At 41.0% G+C, this 18,750-nt stretch overlaps 2 protein-coding genes across 3 annotated transcripts; both read right to left on the reverse strand.

The window, feature by feature from the left end:
• Nucleotides 1-466: 466 nt before the first annotated feature.
• Nucleotides 467-15,515, reverse strand: zfat (zinc finger and AT hook domain containing). Of its 2 annotated transcripts, none has more exons than XM_085802514.1 (24): nt 15,315-15,515; nt 12,556-12,714; nt 11,058-11,225; nt 10,765-10,893; nt 10,456-10,557; nt 10,110-10,232; nt 9,917-9,990; nt 9,749-9,834; nt 9,454-9,549; nt 8,621-8,769; nt 8,453-8,544; nt 8,048-8,196; nt 7,051-7,963; nt 6,386-6,512; nt 5,974-6,206; nt 5,552-5,633; nt 3,363-3,482; nt 2,415-2,588; nt 2,180-2,268; nt 1,631-1,769; nt 1,440-1,546; nt 1,209-1,296; nt 1,013-1,110; nt 467-925 (listed from the first exon to the last, which is right to left on the reverse strand). In XM_085802514.1, the coding sequence occupies exons 1-24, from the start codon at nt 15,331-15,333 to the stop codon at nt 740-742; spliced, it is 3,702 nt and encodes a 1,233-aa protein (XP_085658640.1). In that variant the 5' UTR covers nt 15,334-15,515; the 3' UTR covers nt 467-739. The 2 variants fall into 2 exon arrangements, with proteins under 2 accessions (XP_085658640.1, XP_085658639.1); XM_085802513.1 differs by having other exon boundaries at nt 467-931; nt 15,315-15,507.
• Nucleotides 15,516-16,400: 885 nt separating this feature from the next.
• LOC146972371 (integrin beta-1-like) lies at nt 16,401-18,539 on the reverse strand. The gene is made up of 6 exons (XM_085802569.1): nt 18,286-18,539; nt 17,880-18,084; nt 17,686-17,794; nt 17,248-17,557; nt 16,881-17,159; nt 16,401-16,599 (listed from the first exon to the last, which is right to left on the reverse strand). The coding sequence occupies exons 1-6, from the start codon at nt 18,537-18,539 to the stop codon at nt 16,401-16,403; spliced, it is 1,356 nt and encodes a 451-aa protein (XP_085658695.1).
• Between the last annotated feature and the right edge of the window lie 211 nt (nt 18,540-18,750).

An 18,750-nucleotide genomic window follows, 5' to 3' on the forward strand; every position in this document is an offset into this window, starting at 1 on the left:
CAATCCTGACATCGGCTCTGCACCCCTGGCCCTTTGAGACAATCTGTAAAAAAAAATTTAAAAAAATGGCACCATACAAATAAAATTGCCATGTTTTGCCTTGCCTTTTTAAGACTGATGGCAGTGTGTTTGTGTTAACACTGCTCATACATAAATTGATACTATCTATGCCAAAATTTTGTTCTCTGTTCTTTGTTGGTTTTCAAACAATAAAATGCTAAATAGAGCTATGTTTAGATCATAATCTGTGGGTCTGTTTCTCCAAAAGTTTCTCCTGTGATGTTATGTTCAGCTCTTTCTTTTCTGGTAGACTATTGCTGATAACTAAGAAGTATTTGGCACTTAATCTGTGTTGTTATATCAAAGTGCTTTATCACATGTTAAATGTTTATGTCATAGAAATGTTCACAAAAACATTTGAGTTTCAAGACAAGACATTTAGCACAATCCACTCCAGAGCATCACATAGTGCAAGACTGGGGTTTTATTCAAATATACTTTAGAAGTACAAAATATGTCACATAGTCACAAAAGAAAGTATTGCACTTACTGTTCTGATTATTATCAAGTGACTGAAGAATAAAACTGATGTAGAATATTCATGATGATGATTAGGAAACATTCAGCAAATCCTGATTTTATTGCTTACTGGGACATTTTATGTTGTAAACTGGTCTAACACTCACTGATATACTCAGCACTGATGAATCAACAATCTTGTGCTAAATTACAGGCATCACTAGTTGATTTCTACAGTGTGTTCCTGAACGTAGACAATATAGTGGTGAGTGTTGTCTCCCTGAGTAAGGACAGTCAGAGCCTCCAGGCCGTGTGCGTCCTCCACCACCATCACCTGGTCACCGGTCAGATCCCCGTCTGCGTTCACCACCATCAGCTGGTTGCCCACTTCCTGTTCGTCGGCCACCTGCAACTTCGGCAACAACTTAACATCAACATTTTGTTGTAAACATTCGTGGTTTCGTTCGTTAGTGAGCGATAACATGATGTTTACCTGCTGTACTACAGTAACAGTGCCTGGAGCCATGGCAACCATGGAGGCGACGGCATCTTGAGTCTCTGAACTGAACTCGGTGATCTGCTGGATATCGACTGAACACAGAAAACAATGTGTTAAATAGGAAACACACTACAGGAATGGAAACAAACAGCCCTTCACTGACTGTCAGTGTCACTGTTATTGTTCTCACCATTGTCATGCAGGGCTGCTACAGGTGCGTCTGTCAGCTGCTCTTCTTCCACCACAGAAACATACTGGGTCTCTACTGTTTCACCCACCTGGATATTTATACATAGGGCAGATACTGTATGATCCTCAAAAAATGGTTGGCACAAATACATGTATGATAATGGTCAAGTTAAGTCGACTTCTACGCTGTTCTTGATTGTGTGTGTGTGTGTTTGTGTGTGTGTACCATTACCTCCCAGGACTCTTCCACCACTTTCAGGCTGTGCTTGCTCTTCAAGTGGCGGTTCAGCTCCCACTTAGTGCCATAAACAAATTCGCATTCAGGACACTTCATTCCACCTAAACACCAGAACACACAAAGGCTGAACACACTTTTTTGGCTTTGTTAATGCCTCTTGTGAAATAAACTGGTAGAAATCGCACCTTGTTGTTTCATAGCATCAACGTTGGGAAGTCCGGGTCCAGCGTTCTCATATTTCTGATCTGGGTGTTTTGAGTTGTAGTGACGCTTCAGCGGACCAGCGATGTTACAGGAGTAGTGGCAGTGGGCACAGCGAAATGGCTACGGGGACAGACACAAACACATCCAGGTAAATGCAAATGAAACAAAAGTACAGTACAACACAAGTGAATCTAAAACATTCATTGATATTTCTGAACAACTGATCAACTACTTTGTTACAAACAAAATCACATGGGGCATGAATTAACGTTATGACCCATTCCTACTGTTGTTTAATTTTGACAAAGTGGCAATACAGTGACACATGGTTGAATAGTCTTTAGTTTCCAGAACAAAGAATACTGCAAGTGAGGTTTAGTGAGATTAAATACTGTTGTTGGATTTATTTTTTTAAAATTAGGTTTTCAAACAATTTCTTACCCTCTATCTGATTTATATGATGTTATTTTTACATTTTGAAGTTACAAGAGTGATTCTGTGTGTGTCTTCTAATCTAGTGTTGCTCATACCTTGAATTCAGCATGTTGCTCCATGTGTCTGAGTAAGGACGGTTTAGAGGCCGACGTAAAGTCACACTCCGAACACTGAAACCGTTTCCCTGAACAAAGAGAACTATGTTTCACTTTCTACTTTCTCACACCAAATAATCAACTATAAAACCAAGTGACAACTATGACATTTCAAAACAAACAATCATCACCAGGGACATAGCAGAGCGTGTATGTGTGTAATATGTATATATACCTTCATTGGTGTGGCTCAGTCTGTGGCTTTTCAGCGTGACTTTAGATTTGAACTTTTTACCACACAGGTCACAGAGGTGACGTTTCTCTGTGTTGTGTCTGTTCATGTGGGTCTTCAGGTTGCTCTTACTGCGGCCTGCGTAGTCACACACTGTGCAGACGTACGGCTTCAGACCTGCACACATGGACACAGGTTTAGAGACGGATCGGCAGCAGCTCAGCACCAATCATGGAACGAGAACACAGGACGACAGGAAACAGGGATGTGAAAGTGGCGAGGACATTGGCAGCAAAAAGACAATGAGCATATGCACTGCAGTAAATTGGCTGTATTCACTAACCACCTTAATGAACACCTGCTCTGGATGTACAGTATGTAGCTTCATGACAGATGCAACTTCAAGGTAAACAGCTCATTGAGTTAAGCAAGTGTTAAAGCAGGAACTGAGGAGAGAAGGACTCGGGCTAACAACGGTATTTGTACTTTTACTTACCGTAGTTATCAAGTACTTTATACACCTCTTCATTTGGCTGATGTAGCCATGGTTTTTGTATTTTTGTATTTAGCAAACCAAATTGATATGTGTTTTGTAGAAACTAATACACACTGCAAGGCCAAAACAACAGGTCTTGTAACCTTTGTTTGACTTCATTACTACGCTTCTTATTTGTTTTTATCTTTAAGATAAAGCTAGTGGCACACAAGGATCATTTTGTTTGTTTGTGTTCAGATAATTTCACAGATTGACCCACAGGCCAATTTCCTCCTGCAACATCTGCGGTGTGTTTTCAGTCTAGTCCAACCCCCTGGAGCGCGGCCAGGAGGAAGAGAAGTAAATGGAAGCTCAAACAGTAATCAAATACTGCAGATGGACAATTACAGGCCAGATGTGTTGGTCCAGACTGTGGGTGTGTGCTTGTCTGTGTAAAAGGTTGAGGGATATCACACCTTGGTGAGCCCAGATGTGCTGCTGAAAGTCACTGCTGTTCTTTAGGAAGTAGGAGTCACAGTAAGGGCACTTCTCTGCACGCTGCACCATCAATCCTTTTCCCTGCACAGGCAACGTATCTGCATGTCACACACAAAACAGATGTTTGTGTGATATATTTTCAACTTGACTATAGAAACTGGAATAATTCCTAGTGTCTGGAAGTCAGCATATGTCACTCCTTTATTGAAGGGTGGTGACCGATCAAATCCTAATAATTATAGGCCGATATCAAAACTGTCTGCTTTAGCCAAAGTTTTAGAAGGGCTTATAAGTGACCAGTTGAAAGATTTTCTGACAACAAATAGCATTTTAAATGAACTGCAGTCTGGTTTCAGAAAAAAGCACAGTACTGTCACTGCCACTATGAAAGTCTTAAACGATCTCATAAGTGCTATTGATTCTAAAGAATACTGTGCTGCATTGTTTTTAGATCTGTCAAAGGCTTTTGACACAGTTAACCACTTGGTCCTGTGCCAGAGACTGCGGGATATTGGAATGTCTTCAAAAGCTGTCATGTGGTTTGGAAACTACTTGAGCGGCAGAACACAAAGTGTTCAGGTTGATGGTGTATCCTCCAAACCTTTGTTGACTCAAAATGGTGTCCCCCAGGGGTCCATATTGGGTCCCATTTTATTTACTATTTATATAAATGTCTTGTGTCAAAATGTAAATGATGCCAAATTTAACTTTTATGCAGATGACACTATTTTGTACTGTTCTGCTTCATCATTAACAAGTGCCATACAAAAGCTACAATCTGCTTTTAATGTCGTTCAGAGTAATCTTAATCAATTAAGACTTGTGCTCAATTCTGACAAAACTAAATTGATGTGCTTTTCAAAATCAGGGAAGACAGATGATGCTTGTCAGATTGTTATACAAAATGAAAAAGTGATTGAACGAGTTTCAGTCTACAAGTACTTGGGATTTTACTAGGATGAAAATCTGTCTTTTAAATATCATATTGAGTGTCTTACAAAGAAACTCAGGGTCAAACTTGGTTTCTATTATAGAAACAAAAGTTGTTTCTCCTTTAATGCGAGAAAAAGACTGATTCAGGCAACTTTTGTATCAATACTTGACTATGGTGATATCTTATACATGCATGCAAATCTCTCCTCTCTGAAAATGCTGGATTCGGTGTATCATGCAGCATTAAGATTTGTAACAGATTTAGGTTTTCGTACTCATCACTGTAGTCTTTATGAGAGTGTTGGCTGGCCTTCTCTGTACAATCGTAGATGGGAACACTGGTATTGTTTTCTTTATAAGGCCGTCCTGTGTGACTTGCCTCCTTATTTGTGTTCTCTCTTGGTTCCTAAAGTCAACACCAGAAGCTGTCGTCTCAGGCACGATAGATTGATAATGTATACTATTCCTCGTACACGGACTGTCTTTGGGGAAAGTGCCTTCAGAGCATTCGCACCCTCGTCCTGGTATAAATTACAGAGTCATCTTAAATTGGATTATATCCCAAGTATGGAAGATTTTAAAGCTAGGATCAAGGACTATTTGACTACTGAATGCACATGTTCTCTCACCGAACGCAGCTGGTGATTATAATGTATTGATGCGATTTGCTGTTATTGTTTTAGCTGTTTTTATGTTTGTTTTGTTGATGTTGTCTAAATGTGGATGTACTGTGCTGCTTTCTTGGCCAGGACCCCCTTGCAAAAGAGATTCTGAATCTCAATGGGATTATTCCTGGTTAAATAAAGGTTAAATAAAAATAAAAAACCAAAAATTATTTGTGACCTTCAATAGCATCTGGTTGTGAACAGCTGAACATGTTATTTCCACACCTAAAAACATCAAACAGGGGATTTTCCAGGTTGCAGTAAACAGGCAATAAATTGTAAGTTGATAATTACAATGAGTTACCTTAAACTATAAGTAGGAAATGACACACTGAAATATTGGCAGTGATCTTTAGACAACAAGGTAAATGAGTGAAAATAGTCGAGCTGTCAGTGTCTGGCTCCATGAAAGGCTCCATCCTGGAGTCTGGATTTGGCCAAGTGGACACATGTGAATACTCACACTGATTTTATTAGGCACAAGTTTGAAACTGTTTCACACTGAGGCACCGACAGGTCATTGTGTGTTTGTCTGCCCATGTGTGTAGATATGTTTGTGTGTTCTTTACCAGGGTGGGAAGTTTTGATGTGGTGTTTAAGTTTGTGCTCTGGATAGCTGTGCTGACAGACAGGACAGGCGGCACTCTTCCCCTGTAATGCAACAGCAAGACAAAGTTCATCAAGAGTTCATCGCAGAATACATTTATTACAAATACAGTAGATCCAAATGCTGATCAATTGAGATTGTGATTATCTATAAAATGACACATAATCAGACATGGCATATTCTCCTACAGTGGTTTGCCATGTGTAACCATAGCAACAGAAGTGGAGGGTAGGTCAAGCAGCTTCATGAACTTCAAACAACAAACATGCCACTTCTTGACTGTCTCAGTGCATCACAATAAATCTAAATGTCACGAAGACCAAGTGCATTAACTTGAAATTATACTGGCAATATATTAAAAAACTATCCTTCTCTGCTGATTACCTGTTCCTGGTGCATCCTCAGGTGGGCTTGTAGTTTGTATTTGTCAGGTGTGGTATATTTACAGCCGGGATTAGAACAAGGCAGCAGCAGGCCGCTGTGCTTCTGGATCTGGTGCCGCTTTAAAGAGCTTTTGGTGATGGATGAGTAGCTGCACTTTGTGCAGTAATGAGAGTGCTCCTTGGTGTGTGTGCGTACATGGGCATTATAGTGGACTTTGTACCAGAGCAGTTTACCTGTGCAGTAGAAATAAAAGATGATTAGAAGCGACAGAAGCTGTTCGATACTCACACCTGATAGAGAACAGGTTAAGCAATAAACAATAAGATGGAGTACAAAGTAAAATGAATAATGAATAAATAAAATGAGATAAAAGAACAAAACCAGGATACTCAGGGGAGTTTCATCATCTTACCACAGTATTGGCATTCCAGCTCTCCGTAAATTTTCCTGAGCCGTTGGTAAGTCTCCATATTGAGCCGAGTCTTCTGAAGAGATGAAAACACCTGCTGAAAGGCACTCTGATGAAAAACCTCTGACTCCTGCCAGCAGGAAACAAAGAAGGAGTCAGAAGGAAGTCAGCCTCAGGGGAGCATGAGCTGATGTTTGAAAGGAGACAACTTCTGAGAAAAGTTAGTTAATTTAGACACATAAATGAACGACTGAATGAGGTGAAGTCTAATCAAATAATTTAAACAGCATTACTGATGCAACAGGATAGAGAGATAAATAGATCTTAAAAAACAGATCAAAACCACCTAATTTTCAAACTGCAGAGATAAGAAACCTTTTAAAGAAGTTAATTAGAAATACTAGACACTAGACCAATAGTAGAAATATTAATTCCACAAAATGATGTCATCCAGTAACTGGAGTATAATCATATTGAAAACATTTACTGTCGAATTGTCACCTTTTCTATATACTTTACAGAAGTATGTTACTTGTATGTGTTATCAATAATAAAGATGTATCCATCTGCTTTTGTTTCAAATTGTTGAAAATTCTGTTATAATTTTGTGGAATTACATTTTTATATTACATTTATTAAATCCCAAACTTGCTCTTGTTTTGGCCTACCTTCTCAGAAAGTGGAGTTTGTCCCTCTTCCCCTGAGGGTGCTGATGATGAGGCTGTGTTTACGCCCAAATCAGCTAAACTTGCGTTTCCTGATGATGACGTCTGATGTGTGTTTTTGGCTGAAGGGCTGTGAATGCTCTCAGACAATGAAAAGGTCTGTGTGCTTTGTTCATCTCTGCCTGTATGTTCAGCTGCAGGGGTGCACGAGTCCGCTGCGTTGGCCTCTGCTTGGTCACGTCTGTCAGGGGGTGTTGTGGTTTTGATGGAGACCGCTTCTTGGGAACCTTGCTCTACATCTCCATTTTTGACTTCTTCTTTTCCTGTCTCTCTTTCCGTCTTCTGTACATCTTGTGCACTGTCACCCTGAGCTTCATCTTCTTTCCTCTCTTGCTCCCCTTGCTCTGTCCCTGGCGCCTCCAGCTGCTCCACTCCCCCAGCCGGCCACTCCTCTACTCCAACACCGTTTCTTCCCTCGTCCTCTGTCGTCCTGTCATCTTCCCCCTCCCGCTCTACCCTGTGCTCTCCCTTCTTCCCTGTCTCTGTGTCCTCCCTCTCCTCTTCCCCCCACATGTCTCCACCAGGCTGTATAAGGTAGTAGCTGTTATTGATGCAGTCGGTGAAGGCCTGCTCCTGGTCCAGCTCGGAGTGAGACTCTTCCAGATGACTCTTCAGTATCTGAGAACTGACAAACTTCCCATCGCACACACAGCACATGTACAGGAAGAGGTGTTTCCTGACATGAGCGGCCAGGGCGTCCATCTTGGTTGCGGCGTGGTCGCAGAGCTGGCAGGCAAAAGGACGTTGAGGCCCGTGGACCAACAGGTGGCGCTCCCGCTCCAGATGGTTCTTGAAGCGTCGGTTACAGGTGGGACAGTGGTACAGGAGCTGTCTGAGACCCTGACGAGTCTTTAACCTGGAAAAGATAGATCAATTGAAAGGCTTTTAGCTGGTTGAACAGTCACGGGTGAATTTAATTCTGAGACAACGTGTATCACACCTCAGTTGCTGGTAGCTCTGGTGGACTTCAGGGTCTTTCAGGTTATGCCGTTTCTCTATGTGTTTCAGCAAGTTCTTTACATCTGAGTATTTCTTCTCACAGAAGCTGCAGTGCTGCTTCACCTTCAGATGGACCCGCTCTATGTGGACCTGAAGTATCAGAAACACAGAGTTACACCTGCAACCAGAGAACCAGTGCAGCTTTGTGCTCAGCATTAGAAACCCAAGCAATCTGAATGCAGGAATTAGAATCGAAGAATCACCACACGAAACCACATGACTGAAAATACATCCACCGATGAACCACAATGAGATTCAAGGCAGTGGACTGCTACATTACAGTATGAAGATAAGTTATAATGGCAACCTAACATAAGTTAGGTATCAAGTTTGCGTGTTAACTCACCTTGAGGTGTCCGGGGCTGAGGCAGTTGAAAGGACATTGATGACAGCTGAACTTCTCCCCTGTGTGCTTCCTCAGGTGAACATTCAGGTTGGCTTTGAAAAGTAAGTAAGGAAATAAAGAGTTACCCTAAGCAATGTTCTACAGATTTATGAGTCATTTTGGATGTACCTTTGATGGCTGATGCATAGTCACAGTGTGAACACTGGAACGGTTTCTCCTGGGTGTGGGTCCTGAGGTGGGCGATCAGTGAATGTCTGAACTTAAAGATCTTATTACAGAACTCGCAGGCGAAGATCTTCAGCTGGCTCTGAGGTAAACTGGGAGACAGAGAGGAAAAATAAGTAAGGTTTATTTATATTGCACCAAAAGCCAATACATTTACCAAATATAACTGGTAAATAATACATTTACCAGTTTATCAATGTTACTGTTGCTCTGTCTACAACTAGACCACATAGATAGCAACATACCAATAAAAAACACAAAGTAACATTTAATTCCTTATACATATGAAAACATTTCTTTTTACCTATTCACAGGCCTGTCATAATTATTACATAATCACCTGTTCATGATCATTTGAGCTGACCGCAATTATTTACCTATGGTTAAATGACACATGAGTGGAGTCCCACAAACTGTTTATCTGAAGGAGCTTAATTTCCAATATTCGATGAGCATCAATTGACATTAACATCATGGATTTAGTTGCAAAGCCAATAAATGTCTCTTCTTCTTCCTCATAAGGTGTACTTTTATTACTAACATATGTTTAGGCTTACTATAATAGTGGCATAAAATGATCAGAAAAAGACAATTACATCATTAATCGCAATTATGGCAATTAATCATCAACTAAAATGTCATGATTTTGACAGGCCTCCCTATTCATATCAATATTTAGTTTGTAGTTGCAGATGCCTTCAGCTATACTTGACCTCTGAATTACTACAGAATAAAATTGTTGTTCATACACTCAACAAAAAGTATTCATATAGTACTTGGTAGCATCTTGCTTGATAGAATATTCCTGGAAGCCTTTGCTGGCCGCCGCCGCTGCTGCTGCTGCTGTTGTTGTTGTGGAGGCTGGATCAGAACTAGGAGTGGAAAACAAAAGGATTAGACTGCTCTGTGCAGATAACATTAAGTGGTAAACTGATGTAAGTTTGTTAAGTCTGTATCATAAACAATGAGATTCTATACATATATTATTGTCAGATTTTCACCAAACAGTTTGTTAGTTTTGTGTTACAATCTAAGAACTACAGGAGAGATAGACATTTTCCATTTAATCACCTCTGTTCCTGGTCCATTGTAGTCTTACCCTCACAGACAGCAGCTTCATTTGCAAGGCCTTGTGACTGACTGTGAAAGACTGCAGACTGTTGAATGAACAAAAAATGTCATAAATAAACTCATCATATTCAAACCCATCCTTTAATGTTTGGGTGCTCCTGGTTTTACCTGAGGCTGAGTCTTCATGGCTGTTGACTCTTGTTCTGCTAAACCGTCCTCTACTGGAACCATTTTAGAAACACCTGTTGAAATAAAGAAAACACGGCACTCATAACACACACAGCCAATAGGATAGCTGTGGAGTCATTTGTTGGCCAATGTGTAAAAACTAGGAAAAAAGAAAACAAAAAAAAACACTGACCTGGAAGTGTTTCATCTTCCTTCAGAACAACACTAATGACTGACTTTTTGCTTCCTGCTGCTGGGCCTCCTTCTTTGGAGACACGGCTTCGGTTGGTTCTCGGGGGTCTAGAGCTGCCCACGTCTATAAGCACAAAGCAAGACTATGTATATGACTATACAATTAAAACAGAATCCTACTTAAACAATCCCAGCAATTACTGATATCATAGTTAAGTAGACCATGATATGATGAGCTTACAGATATTTTGTCTTCATACTGTATGTAATACGGTATATGCTCATCACCTCAATCGTCTCCTATGCTTTCAGACAGAAGTATTAATTAATCCTGATTTTAAACAAACCTTTTTCAGATCTCGCTGGATTTTGGTTCGTCTGTTTTGGATCAGCTTTCGCAGGGCCCAAACTCCCAGAACCCACAACTCCTGCTCCGACATGGTTGCTCCCTGAAAATGATTGTTGCATAGCTACTATCACCTGAACAGCCAAGTTCACTTAATGTATGTGAATATTTTCCATAGTTTCCCCCAACATCTGCACACATCTGCACATGATGAAAACGTTTTTATTGATAATAACTGAATTCCAAAAATGCTCCATCACATCAAACTTATAACTTCCTAACAATTAAATCTTAATGTTTCATTCCTCACCACTCTCCCCTTCATCCTCCTCCTCTTCCTCCTCTCTCAGACAAATATGTTTAAGGATCTGTCGTCTGTTTCTGAATGAGCGATGGCAGTTTCTACACCGAAGTCCCAAAATCCCATCATGGCTTTCACCTAGTGGAAGGACACGAAAAAAGAGACAGAATGGAGAGTGGAGGTGAGGAGATCACCTGGGTCAGGTTGGATCGACTCTAACCTGGCTTATTGCAGGTGCTTGTCCTGTCTTCAATGTGAAAAGGAAATGATTATGAGCTATGCATAAGTGGCAACAGGATTACCTTCTATTATGTTACTTTGCTGGTCTCCTTCCTTCTTATTCCTTTCTTCTTTTCTTTGAAAAGTATCCCCTGGAGAATGAGTGGATGCAGCCTTGCCCTCTGTCAAGTCTGTACGAGTCTTCTTCGTAGAGCCTTTTGGTCGTCCTCGCTTTCGCTTCACTGGATTCTCTGTTGGTCCACAAGACAGCAAGAGGTTTCTCTCATAAAGTTTAGTGACACTATTAATTCTACACATTTGTATTTGGTTTGAATATTAATTACTGTATCTTGCTAATTTCTTCCTACAAATAATTTTAACAGGGAGTTGACCCCAGATGTGGGACTGAACCCTGTATTAACTCATTGAGTGCCAGACCTTTTATAAAATGGTCAGTGCCATGTGCCAGCGTTTTGGGGCATTTTGAGTAATATGTCAAGACCCAGAGAGTATTTTGTACTATGACTCTGAAAACACCAAACAGCTCAAAGGAAAGAGGAGACTCTCTATTTAACTAGGGAAAAAAACATTTGTTTGTACCTTGTTCCATTCTTGTAATATCTGAAGTTGAATAGAGCCTGGTTGCACCAAAAAGACCACTTTTTTTCTAGAAAGCTGAGAAAAACGCATTTTTGTGAAAGAGAGTCTCTCAAGAAAAATAGTGATTTATCCGTTTTAATTTTGGCTTCAAAACCATGTAAGACATCTGAAAATTTCATTTCACATGTTTTTTCATTGACCCCCCCCCTCACAAAAAAAGGCAAAACAAAAAACAACTAAAATACAACAAGTACGAGCAGTTGCTGCCCCCTCAGCCTCTGATACGCCCCCCCTCCTGCTGCATCGTCTCTGCAGTAGGGAGGGAGACGTCGTGGCGTCTTCAGCCTCTCTGCTGGACGCGGCAGCGACTCACCGCGCTGATCTCTCGGTTCGTCGTCACGTCGGTTTCAGATAGCAACTGGTGAAACTGACTCCGCGATCCGCTTTCGCTTCGGCGTTTTGGTGCTGATCATCTAGATGAGTTTACCTTTCCTGCCTCCTCCGATCACTTCATGCTGGAGCTGCTAATAGCATCCGTAGCTAGCTTTCCTCCAGCTCCACGTTACACTTGTTCCAGGCTCTGCCCGTCGTTTTTCTCTAGAAATAGAAACTTTTTCCGACTTTTTTATCTCCGTACCGATCGCGCTCGTCTGCTCCTTCTTCTTCACTTCTTGCTCTGATCTACAGTTTTCTTCGTTCTACACATCCCAGAAGCCCCAAAATGCGCGACAGCGTCCCCATGTACCAGCCGCAGAAAAGTGCGTTTGACGTCATTGGCACTCAAGCGTTGGATTTTGATTGACGTCCATAGACGTCAATGGCACTCAAGGAGTTAATGTTCATGTAAATGAAATGTAGGACTGACAATCAAGTCCATAGTCCAGTTCATCCTTAAATTAGAGAATGTGGGATTGACAATTATGACACAAAATACCTTTGACATGTTCCTGTATTCCTGTACTACTAGTACACGTATCTGACCTGCCAGTGTCTCCACAGGCTCCTCTACAAGGGGCTGCAGTGCAATGATGATGTCATCAGGAGCCTCCTGCTGGGGATGCAGCTGAGAACAATGGGCCAGCAGTGGAGAGCGGCTGGGAGAGAAGAGGTTGCACAGCCGACACATGAACACCGTACCAGCTAGAAAGACAGTGAGGGGGAAAGTGCCACAGAGAAAACAGAGGGTTAATTGGGAATGAGAAAACACATCACATCCGTGATTGGAAGAATTAGGTATAAACAGGACTGTGATAATATAGCCTACTTGATTAATTTATCAATTGTTTGGTCTAGCCTATAAAATGTCATTAAATATAAATAAATATCAGTCTATCCACCAATTTCTCAGAAGAGAAGTTGAGAATGTCGTATCAACATACCATAGTACTACTAAGATGCAATATAAAGTCAGAAAGGCATTTTGAATTTTAAAAAATTTATTGAAATGATTACCAAAACAATTCCAAATCAATTTCTGTCAATTCAATAATCAATTTACTGTTACAGTTCTGATATTAGGAATCTATTTTTCGCAGTTTTAGCTTGTTTCTGATTATGTCACTATTAACGGGAATTGATACAATGAGATCAGCCTCATTCACTGAACAATATGTCAATGATAACAGCTCCCCCCAGCACTTCAAGTTTAAAATGAATCACCATTTTCTAAAACGTGAAATAAACCACAATCACACAACAAATTGGAAAACCTGGATATGAAATGATAGCAAGTTATTTCTAAGTGCTTAACGATGTGTTTTCTCTCTCTCTCTCTCTCTCTCTCCAGTCTCATCCTCTCATCTCATCTAATGGTCTCAGACCCACGGACACTTTGCTCCTGTGCAGCCCACAAACAGCTGTCCACAGAGTCTGACCAAACTCTACACACCAAGTGCATTCAAATGTACTTGAATGATTACTAGCATTTTCTGTCAATTCAATAATCATTTTATAGTTACAGTTCTGATAATGAGTAGGCTATCCTAGTGAGTGTAAACAGCTTGTTCAGATCGGATTGTGTCATTATAAGCGGGAACTGATACAATGAGATCTGCCTCATTATTGAACAGTATGTGAATGAAAAAAAAGTGCAGCTCCTCAGTACATCAAAAATGTTATGAGTTACTATTTTCTAAGACGTGTTATCTTCTTGGTGATCTCACAGTACATATGAAAACGTGGCTATGAACTGAAAGCAAGTTATTTTTAAGTGATTAAGGTTGCGTTTTGTCTTTGAATGGGACTGATGATTGTAGCGTTGTCAGGCAAAAAGGAACGCTACCGTTGCCGGGTAACAGTGTTACAGTTTTTCTCAATTGCTAAAACACTAAACCCTGTTGTCTGAACCAAATTCTCAGTTGCCTGAACCCACTGATTGAATCAGTCACTCTTTTGGCAAAACCATCAGCACTTTTCACCTGTTTAGACACATCTTACCAACACATTTTCATGGTGATGCACCTGTGTTGCATAATGCTGAGCACAGGTGGCAAAAGTCAAACACAACTAAAGCACAAGTTTCACCGGTTGAACACAACAACTCAAAATTGATCACACTTGTGTCCAATGATGTGAGGGCACATATACTGTAAGCTAGTTCAGGATGAAGTCCTGTGGCCTGATCCAGTACAGAGAAATTATGCTGTGGCTGAGTTGTGCACTTCTCATTTCTATATTTTTGTATTTTATTTTTACATAGGCCTACAAGTGCTATGTAAAATGCACAGGATTTCTGGTTTTTGTACTTTTTTTTTTTTTTTTTTACAGTACTACTGTATGTACAAGTGCTAAATGCACAGGTTTTTTGTTTTGCAAGAGACGATAGGGTGAAGGAAGAAAGGATGAGGGAGGGATGAACTGGGAAGAAAAAAGAAGAAGGAAGGAAAAGGGGATGAAATGGATGTGGGGAGAGAGGGAGGAGGGCGAAAGAAAGGGAAGGAGAGAAGTGCTACAGTACAATGCACATGTTTTTTGTTTTGCAACATGCATTTAGCCTACAGTGAACGATAAACATTTAGGCTATTTCTACAGCTTCATGTGCTGAGCGTTGTGTTTTCTATTTTTCTATGTAGTGTTTAGTGACTGCTCAGTAGTGTTTTTAATTTTGATTGACTTGGGGCACGATTTGACAACAAAGTTCAGTTTTGGGCACAGATTGAACTGTTTTGAGGTGAAAGTTTGGTTTTGCAAGAAGAGTCTGAGGTTTTGTGAATGTAGCTTGAAAATTGGGGTTTGTGTTCACAGTTTAGAGAAAATGAGAGAAGCTTTCGAGAAATGTGTTTTAGCAATCGAGAGAAACTGTAACTGCCAGCTCATGTGTGTTTACGTTCGGAGTCTGTCAGGTATGTGATCGCCAGTCGACATTTAACCGTACATCCTGTAGTTGATGAATTGACAACAGGACATGATGAAACATGGTGGCACCTCCCGCTCTCTCTCTCCAGTCTGATGCTGTCTCATCCTCTCATCTCCTCTAACAGCCTACAAACAGCTGCCCACAGAGTCAGACCAAACTCTACAGACCTATTATAGCACAGTGTAGGCTACCTTTACTACACAAGAAACAGTCGTAAACATATTTTCTTTCTTTTTTTTTTTAACAATGCGAACATAAATTACAAAACTACAAATCTGCGCGGGGACCATATTTCAAGCGTAGACGTGTTTGTTTGTTTTTGGCCAAAGCTAAAAAATGAAGACCCGACAAACATATTCGAGTTGAAGCTAGCCCAAACTCTTACCCGCTTTTCGTCCCTCCATTCCTCCCGCGCAGAAAACTGCAAAACAACACTAATTAATCAATAGACCTAAGCCATGGTGTAACTAAATATAATCTTTGAATCTGGCTATAGAGCATAATTTCATATTGCGTATTAACACATTTCTGTCGAATCTGCGACACAAGTCCTCCCAACCAGCGGAAGCGGACGGGACGTAGTGACGGTGTAGCAGGCAGCGCCCTCTGTGGCAGGAGGACTGAATGAACTGCAGCAGGGGTATTCAATGAAATGAGGTCCAGTAAAAGACTACTAAAATTTTGTCCAAATAAAAAGTCCGAACCTCATAAAGTCCAAATTTTGTCTTATAGCCTACCCCTATGTCGATTAAATAAAATCAACAATGTTCATATTCATATGGTTTCAACAGGAAACGTTTGACATTGCACATTGCACTTGTATAGTAGCCTTATCAAGTAGGCTACCTATTTTACCATAAATAAAAGTAAACCCAGGCAAATAAATTAAATGCCTGCATTTCAAGTTAAAGAAAACAAGACAGAACCCTCAGAATAAAATAAAAAGTCCCTCTTTTAGAAAACAGAGCTTTGAACAACCCGCTTTTTTCTCAATAGCCTACATGTTTTAAACTTTATTTCTTAGGGTATGTTGTAGAATTTTCCAACCCCCCACCAGAATCTGGCTTGGATCAAAACGGGAGTAGTCCACCAATATTATTTTGTAGGCTATTACACTTGTCTCAAGTTGTCCTCTTGACGCAGGGGTCATTACACTTCTTTTTTAAATCACAAACCTTCAGCATGTTTGTAAATGAGGCATGATGCCACCACGCTTAAAGCACAGTGCAATAAAATAATGAAAACTGGAACAACATAACAACATAGCATAACCAGGTTGTAAATTTGTTTATTTGCCTGTTTACAATGACTGAAATTAAGGCTGTTAAGAGAACAAATAAGCAATTAAATGTATAAAATAAAAACTCAATAGGCATGTGAGTCTGGTGCATTAGTTACACCTAAGACAGGAAATACAGCTGGGCTTGATTGGGAAAACTCAGCACACACATTACTCCTATATGCCAGTTGGTCAGGACAGTCCGCTGGGACATTCTCTGGCTCGTGCCACGGTTGAATGTTGACCTCCAGCCTGCGTGTTGGAGATGGTGTAGTGGAACAAACAGGAGTCATCACGGCTTCTCATTTTACAGTATCCTCCTCTCTCTTGTGGCAGATCATGTCTGGTCTCCACCATCGTCACGCTGAGGTAGCCACACTCTCTGTCACATCTGATCCGAATGAGAGGACACAATCAATTCAAGGATTGTAAATGAATTTCAGACAAACTGTTGTATTATCTTTCTGTGTTTCTACACACACAACACATCCTCTATTTAAAGGTTTTGTCCTAAATGAATCATTTTCGCCTTTTAATAGTACTTCATAGCTTCAGGTAATATTTAGAATATAATTAGAGAGCACTTAACATCACCCTCCAGCTAAAGAAGAATAATTAATTTGCCATCTCATTCCACCATAACAGGTTATATTAAAAACAACCATCTCTCACCCGTCTTTCATCTTTCCCATCCCGAATGCCCGACACTCTACACACTCCATATGCTGCAGACACCTGTTCTCAAGAAACGGACTGTCCTCACAGGTCAGGCCTTGGTATGGTGGCGGACATTTACATGTTCCACACTGACACATCCCTTTACCGTTACACAGCTGCTGGTTTGTTGCCATACAGGAGGCTGTTTCCATGGAGCAGCTGCAGTCTTCACCAGTCCAGTCATCATCACAAATGCAGTCTCCGCACATACACATCCCATGGCCTCCACATATTCTGTTGGACAGACATTGTAGTTTTTTGAATTTCAGTCTGAAGACAGTGCTACATTGCAAATGCAAATATAAAATATCTCATATCATACAGCCCATTGGAGAAAGGACAGTCAAAGTTGCTGCACTCGCAGTATTGCCCGCTGTATCTTTCTTCTGGGTTTTCTCGTAGGTTGCACTCACAGAAGCCCTCCACACACTGACCCCTGCCACTGCAAACAGGGGCATGCGGGCGGGAGCGGCAGCGGTCATCGCTGGTTGAAGAAAATGAATCACCAGTGCCCCTCTGGCAGAGTCGTCCAGTGTAAGGCTTGTGGCACTCACACTGGCCACACACCAAGTCTCCGTGACCACTGCACGCAGGGCTGCTCTCTTCACGGTTTCTCATGCAGTCACACTGACCTGAGGAGACAGTTTGTATGTATGTATTTATTTTTTACACAACACATTTGTCATATTAAGATGCAATCTTGTCATCTAAATCGTATTCTCTAATACCATATTAGCTGTAGCTCTACAGTTTTACTCACACTCCAGAGTTATTTCCAGCTTCACACTTGATGAAAATCCTCTGGGTGTGATGTGAGCGGCCCACGGCCCGGTCCCATCCTGCGGACACTGGGCGACCTTCACACTCACCTACAGAACAGAGGATCCGCTATTATAATAATTTCTGTTTTCTGAGGTTTTTGTGAGATTTTCTCCTACTTTTCCTGACCTCAACAAGTAGGGGGTTTCCAGTTGTGACACTACTGAATGTGATGTTGACTCCCTCTGGCACATTGCTGGTGTCCATCGTCAGCTCTGGGACAGGCTGGCCTTCTGGCATGGTGAAATTAAGAGGGAAACTCTGGCTCACACCCGGCCTCAAACGGAGCGACATCTCCTGGGGCTGGAAGAACAGAGCCCTGGCATCTGCTGCTTCTGTGCTTCAGACATTTAATAGTTAACAATAAATAAATACTGAAATAATTATGACTTTGAACAAATCAGAATGTACTCTAGTGTTATGGTAGTTGGGGATAGATGCTTGCTTATCTGTATTGCCCTCTCAGCTGATGAGACAGCTAGTTTTTATCTGACAGCCTTACTAGTGTTGTTGTTTTTTTTCTTTAAGCTGGTACACTTACCTTCTGTCATTCCTGACAACCTCCACCCTGCCCTGGGGATTATATACATAACTTTTGTGACAGCCTGCTCTCAGCAGCCCTCTGACGTTATGACAGCGTACGGTAGAATCAAGGGCAGTGCACCAAGCACACTCCGGGCCAGACTGGATACACTCATCACAGCTGGAGGCAGATGTGAGACATTTGTGTTTGCCGGCCCAGCTGGGACACAACAGAGCCAGCAGCAGAAAGAGACAAAGCAGCTTCACAGCCATCCTGTTAAGTCACAATAAAACATGAGGGTCATGCCGCTGAAACCAATTTAGTCATCACATAAGATAATAATATAATTATATGATAAACAGGCTGCTATCTGTCTTTCTTATTTATTTTCCTGCTGCATCAGGAATGGGTCATATTTAAAATTGAGATGAAAAAATAAATAAGACAAATGCTTTTATTTTATTACCCTGCTGTACAATGAAC

The sequence above is a fragment of the Trachurus japonicus genome, chromosome 16, assembly GCF_045865225.1.
Source record: "Trachurus japonicus isolate A0001 chromosome 16, Traja_1.0".
In the NCBI taxonomy this organism is placed as follows: Eukaryota; Metazoa; Chordata; class Actinopteri; order Carangiformes; family Carangidae; genus Trachurus; species Trachurus japonicus.

What these genes read in the sequence shown, in the direction of transcription:
- LOC146972371 (XM_085802569.1), bottom strand. Translation starts at nt 18,539, where the DNA reads ATGGCTGTGAAGCTGCTTTGTCTCTTTCTGCTGCTGGCTCTGTTGTGT. An exon ending in CAACTGGAAACCCCCTACTT is followed by an intron (nt 17,795 to 17,879) that starts GTTGAGGTCAGG and finishes TCTGTTCTGTAG; the next exon opens with GTGAGTGTGAAGGTCGCCCA. An exon ending in TGTCCTTTCTCCAATGGGCT is followed by an intron (nt 17,160 to 17,247) that starts GTATGATATGAG and finishes TCTGTCCAACAG; the next exon opens with AATATGTGGAGGCCATGGGA.
- zfat (XM_085802513.1), bottom strand. An exon ending in GCTGGAATGCCAATACTGTG is followed by an intron (nt 6,207 to 6,385) that starts GTAAGATGATGA and finishes TCTACTGCACAG; the next exon opens with GTAAACTGCTCTGGTACAAA. An exon ending in AGCAGCCCTGCATGACAATG is followed by an intron (nt 1,111 to 1,208) that starts GTGAGAACAATA and finishes TTCTGTGTTCAG; the next exon opens with TCGATATCCAGCAGATCACC.